Raw genomic sequence first — 11703 nt, forward strand, 5'->3', positions numbered from 1 at the left:
CATGTATTAACCATTAAAATAAAATTATTTAACAATTTAAATTTATTTACTGTAAAATTTTTTTATAAATAAATAATATGTTCTGATATGCACTGAATATGTTAATTGATAAAATAAACAAATAATACTCTAAAAATTAGATTTTATTGAAACAAATTGGATTTTTAAAAATAATGTTTAAAAACTATGTGAATACTTGTTTTTTATAAACATTATCAATCAATGCTTAGTTAGAGATTATTGTAAACACAGGTAACACCTGAAAGTTATTTGATATTATTTTTATGTTTGATTTCTAAATTTAGCATTATATTCACAATTAAATAATATTTGACAACTATAATTTAAAACATTTAATCAATATATTTATGGTCATGCATTGTATTAAAATATATTTTTAATTGTTTTTAGAAATATTAATTATAGTAAATATATTTTTTATTTTTAAACAATTTATTAATTTTCTTGATAGACTATATTATAGTTATTTATCATTTGAAATAGTGTATTTGGTAAAAAATAAGAAAATTCAAATAAACTAACTTTATATATATATATATCATTTTTCTAAAACAACTTTTTAATAAATAACAATAACATAAAAAGTAATGTTTGTAAATTTATATTTATGCATATATAATTTAAATATAATATAATAACATATGATATAAGTTTACAAAAAATGAGTCAAATCAAAATCCACTTTATTTTTTAAGCTATAATTTATATAACAAACCCATATTATTTATACAATATGTATAAAATATATAAAATGCAGATATATATTTATAATATACTGATACAGACATTGTTTGAATCCAATGAATGATAAATATATAATAAAAATACAAAATTGTTTGCTTTGGCAATCAATCTTTAAAAATGCTTTTTTGTAAAATATATTTGTCTGACAAATGCATTACTTTATATTCAAACAAAAATACATAATTTTGATGTCTGTATCACTGATTGCTAATGTTTTGACTATTTTTTATGATTTGTTATTTGGACTTAAATCATAATTTAATATGTATTGATTAGTTTTATATAGACATTTTAAGATCTTATATAACATTTAATTAATTAATACCAATAAATAATTTTTTGTTAAGTTTAATATGTTATTACATATTAATTAAAGTACTGTATTATAATGAAAAGTAGTAATTAACGCATATATATACTGTAGAATACAATAATAAAATATATTATATATCGTATATACTTTCCAACAACACAAAGCTTTAAATATTTATATACATGTATTGAATAATAAATGATATTTTTATACATAAAAATCTTATATTCATAATAATCCATTATATCTATATAAATATTTATTACAAAATTAATATCATTTTTCTTTTTGTTTTAAATATTTTGATTTTGCTGTTAATACAATATAGGATAAATATTATACATATGATACATAAAACTATAAATACTAAATTTATTAATATAAAATAAATTAATTTATCTAAAAAAAATAATATAATAATAATGATCTAATTTATATATTTCAATCTATATAGATTTTTTTTTTGTTTATATAATTTATTATTATATTAAACATTGATATTTAGTCAGAATATTTGATAAAATAATAATCAGTGAATGAATAAAAATCGTTGAATGAATTGAAATGACAAATGAAACAAATATTTGTGTGTAATATGTATACAAAAGACATCAATTCTTATATAAATAAAAGGAAATAAAAGAGAGATTTCATCGTTGAGTTTACACTAGAAATTAAATGATGAGATTTTCTGAAAGTTTTTTATATTTGATTTAATTTAATATATTTTTAAAATTATTCTATTTTTATAAAAAACAGTAATAGCATAAAATTTATTCATAAAATAATTACATATATTGAATCATTTTATTATATAATAAAAACTTAACAGTAAAATAAGGATTTACAATTTTAACTATAGAAAAAATAATAAATATAAATAAATATTTTTATTAATGTTTTGTGCAAATCATAGAATAACTCACGAATTTAATTATTAATGTCATTTAATAAGTTTTATGTGATACTATTAATATATTATAATATTTAATAAATAGCTTTAAAAAAGCTTATATATATATATGAAAAATAATTCAAAATTGTTGGTTATAGATGACTGAGTCTTCAATTTAGATAAAGTCTTATATTATAGAAATAGAGAGCGAGAGAAAATTTTAACCATAAAATCACACGAATGCGTAAAATTTCAGTGAAAACATTAGAAATGCATAAAACATTAAATCATATGAAAGTGTTAAGCCTTAGAAAAAAGGAACGGATGTCATAAATATAGTCAATGTTTAGGTTTATTGCATTAAAAATGTTATATAATATTATAAATTTGTTTGTTTAATAAATTCACATAAAAATAAGAGAAATTTTCTTATAAATGTTTATTATATGGATAATAATATAGCTATACTATATATAAATTTATATACTATAATATTATACAGTATATGGTATATTAAAAATGTTTGTCTCCTATTTAGGTCAGACATGCCTAACGTTGTTTAGGCTGTTGAACACAACACAGGCATACAAACAGTAGTGCAGTCATCACCACGAGTGTAGTGCACTGTTACCTCTGAACTTTACAAAATATACTATTCATAATATAATATCATATAAATAGTAAATAAAATAAAAATACCAATTCATATGTAAAAGATATTGTAAATATAATGCAGATTTTTAAAAATTTAATTTTTGCATATTATTCAATCTAATATTAATATATAAACCTAATAAAATAAGATTAATAACAATATATATTAAAAGCAAAAATAATAATATAGTTAGAAATAGAAATATTATATATATATATATATATATAATACACAAGTATCTTTTTGATATGATATAGTTATATATTAGTAATATAATAGCACTTTTATTAATAAATCATTCAAAATATTCATATCTAAGTGTTAAAACAATATAAAAACAATATACAGTATATTAGATTTAAGTAAAGCATAAAAACAAATAATATGTTATAAGCAATAAAAGACAAAATACAAAATTCAGTCAAAATTGAAAACTTATTGACAATAGAGAGACACTTTATTTTTTATATATAATATATACTCTACTATACATCTTGTAATATATAGATTTATATATAAATCTTTACGTTTACATAAAGACAAAAAAAGAGACACACAATGAACTTTAAAAATATGATTTTAGGTTTAATATTATATAATAATACTTTACACTGAAAGGCGGTCTATAAGATGACAGCCCTTATTGCCGTTTAACTACCAAACAAATCAATTTAGATATCGTTTATATTGGGTCGACAAACACAGAAATATCATATATTATTATTATTATCAATAAGTTATTTAGAAAAAACAAAATAACAATATTGAAAAGTTTTTTGACATTTCAATCACTATTTTTAAAGCATTTGTTGCCTTTCGCATCAAATATAAAAACTTGAGAGTTTTATAATGTCTGTAAAAACAATTTTTAAATAATCCATAAAAATGGTGTAATTTTTATATAGTATCAAATAGCAAATAAATAAATAACAATTATATTTACTTTAATTATATTATTAGATATTTGTAAAATCCAAAATGACTTTCGCAATATAATTAAATCTATTACAATAAATAGCTAAAATAATATCATATAGTATTTTATAAATAATATATTTTGTAATATACCGGATAATTATAAAAATAATTTTTGTATTTGTTTGTAGTTTTATTGGCGATTATAAACAACATTTAAAATTAACTCTCTCTACATATGTTTGTATGATATTTCTCAAACAATTTCTAAACACTCTTATAATTTCTAAGTTCAGCTAACTTTTTAAATACACAAACATTTTTTTAATAATAAACTTAATATTTGTGTTAGACTTTCTAAAATTAAATGGTTTTATTAAAGGTAATAATGAAAACTTCAATTTTATTTATAAAATATCACTTTTATTATGACTATAATTTAGTAATTTTCTATATATAGATTGATTGATTGATCGCAGAGAGGGGAATGAGGTTATAATGAGGTTAGTGGGACTTGACTTACGACAACACGACAACACCAATGCTTTTTATTCAGGGGCTGACAGCCCTTAAACTCAGTAAAATAAGACATTTACACCATATATATTATAATCATTTTTGTTGTATAAATAGTTTGAACCTTTCAATGATAATAATGAAAATCATTTGTTTCACTAATAATAAGGATGCTCTTCGTCTTATTAGTGCTTCTCATATATTCATTAAATAGCATAGGAGTCGACACAAGAGCGTCGGGATGTGGTAAACAACAAATCATAAGGACATCCAAAGTAGTCGGTGGTAATCATAGCTATGATGGAGAGTTCCCGTGGACTGTATCCATACGCAGAAACGGCAATCATCACGTCTGTCATTATTACCACTACTTAAAACACTAACGTTTCTCTTCTTTTTTCTCTGTTTTACTTTTCTTCATTAACTCTCTCTCTCTCTCTCTCTCTCTCTCTCTCTCTCTCTCTCTCTCTCTCTCTCTCTCTCTCTCTCTCTCTTACTCACTAACTTTACACGTTTTTTTTATTAATTTAATGGGTTGTCATACAGTCATTTTTACTTATATCTATCTTATATTTCTAACATATTTTATGAAATGTTTTTCTGGCCTATTATTAACTTTTTAAACTTGAATTTAATATTTAGTGTGGAGGTGTCATAATAGGCCAGCGCTGGATATTAACAGCCGCCCACTGTGTCCAAAGTCAGCTGAGCACCAATTTTATTGTCCGCATCGGCGAGTATGACCTGCACCGGGCCGACCACAACACACGTGACTACACCGTTGAGAGGATTGTTATACACGACAATTACAGTCGTAATTCAGGCTTCAAAAGTGCAAACATTAACAACGCTGACATAGCATTACTGAAAACACACGGAGACATTCACTGGAATGAGTACGCGTGGCCCGTATGCTTCCCGCCCACTGATGTCCAATCACTGGCCGGTCGGGAAGGTATAGTAGTTGGTTGGGGCAAAAAGACAGAGAAAAGTGATAATTATAGTGACAAATTGCAAAAAGTCAAACTGTCTATTATTGACAACAAAATATGTGAACAATGGTTCCGTATGGCCGGTAGGGATATGCAAATACACGATCGACTCATATGTGCCGGTTATAAGGTTGGCGGTCGCGACGCCTGTCACGGAGATTCAGGTGGACCTCTACTTCTCAAACATCAAAGCCGTAAGTTTTATAATTTTATGTCTTTTTACATTTTTCTGCTAATTTTGTTAACTAATTGCAAAAAATTAATTAATGACAATAATTAATTTATCAGACTTTAATAATATAATATATAGTAGTAGTGAGTAGTTATAATAAATTTAAAAACATATAGACATGTATATTACAGCTTCAGGAGGACAGGAATATTATTTTGTTGCCGGAATCGTATCGACGGGAATCGGTTTGTCATATAATTAATTATTTTAATATACTGTTAGTCATATTGTTTGAAATTAAGATACTATTTGTTAAGTAAATGAGTGAGTGAGAGAAAGTGAGAGAAAGAGAGAGAGAGAGAGAGAGAGAGAGAGAATTTAATAACCATTATTTAACATTAATAATTGATAACACTGAGATCTTAAATATTTTATATTTAGCATTTGTTGTATATGTTGTATATGTTTGATGATTTATATAATGTATACTTTTATATGCAGTATATTATTATATAATTATATGTTTATTCAATGATTTTATATTAAATTTCATTGACAATAGGCTGTGCCCGACCACTAATGCCTGGATTATACTCCAATGTTTTCTCGTATATGAATTGGATTTATAAGTATTTGAATCAGTAAACAGTAAATGAATTGAATCACCAAAACAACTGTAAATAGACTAATACACAGATTGATGAGTAAAATGCCAAAGATTTTGAGGCCAATAACTATATAATAACGATAACAACGATATAACTCAACGTCTACTCAACAACTTTGATGACAATTACAATAACAATGACAATAATGGAAGAGTTCTTAGCGTTCACTTCAATGCAAATCTCTTAGAGTAAAGAAATCCATTAAATTCTTGAGTGAAGATTCTGTTGATTCGCTAAAACGAGACAATCATTTCCAACAATAATAATAATAATAATAATACCGTAATAATAACAATAACATCGTCGAAGCTATAGAAATCACATTTAATATAATATACTTAAGTTTATTTTCATAATGAAAAAGAGAGAGACTTTATCATTCATTAACATATCATTTTCCATAAAACACTTTATGTAAAAAGTAATAGATATATATTTGGTATGTATATTAAGTATTAAGCATTTTTTGAATAATTAATTATTATTTTTTCATTGCAAAGCATTTAATTGCATAATATTTTTATTAACGAATGTTTGCATTTTATTAATATTCAAATACTAGTCAATGAATTAATGTTCAGTATATGATTTATATTCAACTATTCAATGCAACTGTTAATATGCAATTTATGTTTATACTGTATTAATTTTATTGTAATTATAAATTTAGTTATAGTTATAGTTAAATATTGTAAAAAATATTTTCATGAGTAATATTTCCAAAGAAATTTCATTATTATTATTATTATTTTATGGAAGCATTTAAAATTTGATAAATAAAACATTGTTAATTATGAATACGTTTATAAAGTTATTAATTTTTAATTTTTACTGATGTGTTAAATTTATATTTTAATATTGATTATATTGCTGTAATTACAAATTATTAAATAATTATTAAATGTTAATATTATTATATTTATAATATAATTGCCAAAAACACTGGTTGTAGTGGAGATACTATAGAAAACAGTTTTATTATATAGTATTTTAGTGTTTGAATTATTTGTTTGCATCACTGCTTATTAAACATGTTTTAATCTATAGACCAAATAATCCAATTTTGACGGCCAGTGTGTCTCATAAAATGTGTGTATTTCTGCCATTAAAACTGACTGACAATACATGTATTATATGTGTATCTAAACGGTTATAACTTATATAATAATAGATGTGATAATCAATGATATGTATGCTGTTGTGGTTTGAACGAGACATGTATTTCCAGTGATGTCTTAATATATAAATAAAAGCGTAGATCTAATTATAGTCGACTCCTATTTTTATGTGAAAATAATATGAATGTGTTTAGTGATGACACCATCATTTTGCCACCTCTTAAGCCTTGAGGGATATCCGCAAAAATAATAACATTTTTATTTCTTTCCTCAATAATTGTTGGCATAAACTTAATTATATAACCTTATAGTATGTGCGACAAATGTATCCATATATTACATCACCACATAATATAACTGACTTTTACTTTATTATATGTAGAAAAAAGTCTTTATATTTGACATTTAAGAAATAAACTTTTATTTTATTACATTATTTATTTGTTGAGATTTGCTTTTTAAAATATTGTTTGTTGTTTTCCGTTTTTAAAAAGTTTTTTGTAAATACAGTATAAATATAACAAAATGCTGTTCACTACTGTATAATAATCGCAATTTTTATACGTTTTATTATAAGAATAAAATGTAATCATTAAGATTTTATCAAAGGCATAGTTATTTAATATAGATTACTATATTTTGTTTTTAAACTTATTATAAAATAATAAGCTTAATAAATTTTATAATTATAAGATAATATTTACAATACTAAACTGTATTTATCATTTAACCTGTTAATTCTCAAAATTTACTAAATATAAGCTGATATAACTCAATATAAATTATAGTTAATTAAATGTCCTTTTAATAAAATAATGATTTATATGCATATAAACTCTTAATTGCATTTATAAAAATTTTAATTTATATAAATATATATATTATTTCCAGTAAATTATAAATAGCTTTATACAATTAATTAATTAATTATATTTATATTTAAATAATAAAAATACTTTGTGTAGTAGTTAAATGAAATAAATTTAATTATAATCATTTTTTAATTAACGTTATAATTTAAATAATAAATAATAATAATAAATAATGAAAATTAAAAAATTAGAGCAGGATACTAATTTTCTAAAAATAAATAATAAAATACATTTTGTTATATTATCGGTTAGATCAAAAATTTGAATGCAAATATAACATTGTTACCTATAAACGTTAATTTACACATTTTTAAAAATTAGTATTGAATATAATACTGTAGTTTTAGAATAATACAAAATAACGTATTAATAATATGTCTAATGATTGGACAAATATTTGACATTGATTAAATAAATTTAATAAAAATCACAATTTATTGGTTATTTTAAATATAACAAATAAATCTATAAGAAATAATTTATTCATTTATACCAATAAACTAGAGTATAGTATTATATATTAATTGTTTAGTACTGAACATCAAATAAGTTAATCAATTTCAGTTTATGTAAAACGTACTAAATTTTTAATTTTTGTTAGTTTTATACTTTATAATGTTTACTATTAAATAAATATGTTTACTTTATGTTAAATATATCACTGATAGTGAATAACTTTGTTTTAAAAACATTATTTTAAAAGTTTTGTTGAGAAAATTTATACAGTAGTTGGGCTACTAGACACTAGAGATGGGTAAATAGAAATTTCTAATAAATTTCCATAAAAAAATTAGTAAATTTCTCAGGAATAATTTTCTATAGTAATTTTATCTTATTATTATACTATGGGATCTCCATATTTATAGCTATTGTAATACTACAGTATTAATAAAACATGATATATTATACACTACTTTACTATACGTATGGGATACCTATATATAAAATTACTATAACTATAATATTAATAATAATTTTTGTTTTTTAAATTTTATTTATCAATTAGTTATATTTTTAGTTTAATGTAATAGATTATTTTTTTACTTTCAATATTATTAAATTACTATTAATAATATTTAGTTATTATTTGTGATTATAATGTATGACAAATATTGAGAGTACAAAAATTAAATGGTCATTATATAAACAGAAATTTCTTTTTAACAAATTTCTAGAAATTTCTTTATTATTTTAGAAATTTTTCTTTTTTTGCCAACACTTTATACACAACTCTTTGTTATTAAAGTGATATAAAAATTACATTTTTTGTGTTTTGTATTAAATAAAAATGCTTTTAATTTACTCTAAATTTATTTAATATACACTATATATTGGATCATATTTTTTGTAGTTTTATATATTTGAAGTATAGAAAAAAAATTAAATTAAATTTTTACAATAATATATTTTTTAAAAGTATAAAAATATAATATAAAATATGTCATAAAAAATTTAAAAAGATTATAAAAATAAAATCTAAAGTAAAGCAATTATTTTGCTTTCAATTCAATGCATTAATAATTATAAACTAAAGGTAGAGAATCTAAGGGCTTATAGAGTGGACTCATTCATGTATTTATGGGCAGTGATGTGTAACACTTAATATATATATATATATATAGTATATAATGTACATTAAGTAAACAAACATTTTAAATCATTAATAAAATTAATAAAAAAAATTTATATAAACTAATGTAGCAGACTTTGTGATTCTAATAATCTATAAACATACAAATAACAATAATTATTGTATTACATAAATTCAAATATTAATTTTATGATAGATAGTTTAACCACAAATATTACTTATAATTATATAATGTATTAATAATTTAATATTTTAAATCTTGAATTATTTTTTACATATTTATAAAAATATTAAGTTTTACGTTTTATACATACTGTATATAAATTTTATAAATAATTATAATTCTTATATTAATAGAATATTATTATAAATAAATTTTAGAAACTTTTCACTATTTGTAATGATATTATTGATATTATTCTGTTATGATATGCATAAATGTTTAACTTATAAAAGACAAACGATTTGTATCTTAAAATATACTAAATTATATTTTTAAATATCATCAATAATTAATATATTTAAATATAGTTAAATATACTTGATATAAATATTTAAAATATAATATAAATTACGATTTTAAAATAATATAATATTATAAAAATATAAACAAACAAACAAAAGTAGTAATATAGTAATAGGAAATATTAATAACCAACAAAATGTTGCTTAATTTTGATCGTTACATTTGATATACAGTATATATGTTAATATCTTTATTAGTTTATAATGTTTTTAATTATAAATTAAAAAAATTACTTATAATTTATTTTTGCTTAATAGAAAATAAGATTGAGATTATAATGTACATAAAATACAAACATATATATATACTGTATATATATATATATATATATATATATATATGTAATTACATTATACAGATATAATGGATAAAATATATAACCAAAAAATCAAGTAAATACAACTGTAGTTATAGAAATATATATTTATAATGTATAATACAATATAATACTTTATGTACAGTATATTAAATGGCATAACAGTGTACATAAAATAATTGCTTTCATATGTTTGGAGCATTTAATAAAAGAAAAAATGAGGTGAAATAAATAAAAAAAAAATATCTCATATATTGTATATAATAGTATATAGAGTTACTTAAATTTATTATAAAATACAATGAATGGTTGTCCAGTGTTGACCAGTAGTAGCACTGGTAGCTCAATAGAGATGGTTGTAATGTTTAAGTGAAAGTGTTTAGTGAAAGACTAGTTATTTATTTAGAGCACACGATCCGAGTATTGACATAATTTGATTGTACAACACATGAAACACATGAAACACATGAAACACAACTACAAGAAGTAAACCATCTCTTCTTCTTTACTTTTGTTTCAAAATCTTTACAATTTTTTTTCAATATATATTGATGTTTGTGTATTGTGTTTGTCTATTGTATTGTTTATATTGATGAACAACAACTTAATTCTCGCTACTATTTATATAATACACTGCCATTGAAATAAATAGATAGAGATTTCAATAAATATAAATATATGTGTGTATATAAAGATAGGGATAGAGAGAGAGAGAGAGAGAGAGAGAGAGAGAGAGAGAGAGAGAGAGAGAGAGAGAGAGAGAGAGAGAGAGAGAGAGAGAGAGAGAGAGAGATAGAGAGAGAGAAAGAAAGAAAGAGAGAGAGATTGTGTTGTGTTTGTATAACTCCTTTAGTATTACAAAAGCACTTTCATTCTCTCCTTATGTTTTCACTTTTTATTGCAATTTTAACAGTAATTTAGTTGAGTATTCAGTAAAAACATTGAATTAAGTTTCTAGAAATAAATGCACTTTTTATTAAATAAAAATAGTATAGCATTGCAATCGTTTCTCTTTTCATTCACTGCCGGCATATATACTGTAAAATACAGTACAATATTGTGTACAATAGTTATATAACATTATAAAATTATGTCTACAAATTACTGTATATATTAGTATAGCAATGATATATAAGTCAAGTGAGGTTTTTAAGCATAAATTTCTGTAAAGTCTGAATTATTGTAAAGTTAAATAAAAGTGCTTTATTTTTCATATTAGAGCATATATTACATAAGACGTTAGTTTTAATGTATTTTTTGGAAATTATTTCAAATTGAAATATTTGCAACAATATTGTCATGAAATATATGTCCCTTCAAGACATTAATACATATAAAAATTATACAATTTTTACAATTTTCAATAACTTATGTACCATTTCTATAACA

At 21.5% G+C, this 11703-nt stretch overlaps 1 protein-coding gene across 1 annotated transcript; it reads left to right on the top strand.

The window, feature by feature from the left end:
• Positions 1 to 4041: 4041 nt before the first annotated feature.
• Positions 4042 to 6195, top strand: LOC128964774 (brain-specific serine protease 4-like). Its single transcript, XM_054311411.1, has 5 exons — positions 4042 to 4046; positions 4229 to 4409; positions 4702 to 5245; positions 5400 to 5468; positions 5786 to 6195. The coding sequence occupies exons 1-5, from the start codon at positions 4042 to 4044 to the stop codon at positions 5866 to 5868; spliced, it is 882 nt and encodes a 293-aa protein (XP_054167386.1). The 3' UTR covers positions 5869 to 6195.
• Positions 6196 to 11703: the final 5508 nt, after the last annotated feature.

This window comes from Oppia nitens, unplaced genomic scaffold, assembly GCF_028296485.1.
Source record: "Oppia nitens isolate AA-2021 unplaced genomic scaffold, nextdenovo-longstitch-racon4-pilon3 scaffold9_pilon_pilon_pilon, whole genome shotgun sequence".
NCBI lineage: Eukaryota > Metazoa > Arthropoda > Arachnida > Sarcoptiformes > Oppiidae > Oppia > Oppia nitens.

Bases quoted from the DNA above. Each gene is read 5' to 3' on its own strand.
- LOC128964774 (XM_054311411.1), top strand. The intron at 5,246-5,399 runs GTAAGTTTTATA...AAAAACATATAG, and splicing joins ACTTCTCAAACATCAAAGCC to ACATGTATATTACAGCTTCA. The intron at 5,469-5,785 runs GTTTGTCATATA...CATTGACAATAG, and splicing joins AATCGTATCGACGGGAATCG to GCTGTGCCCGACCACTAATG.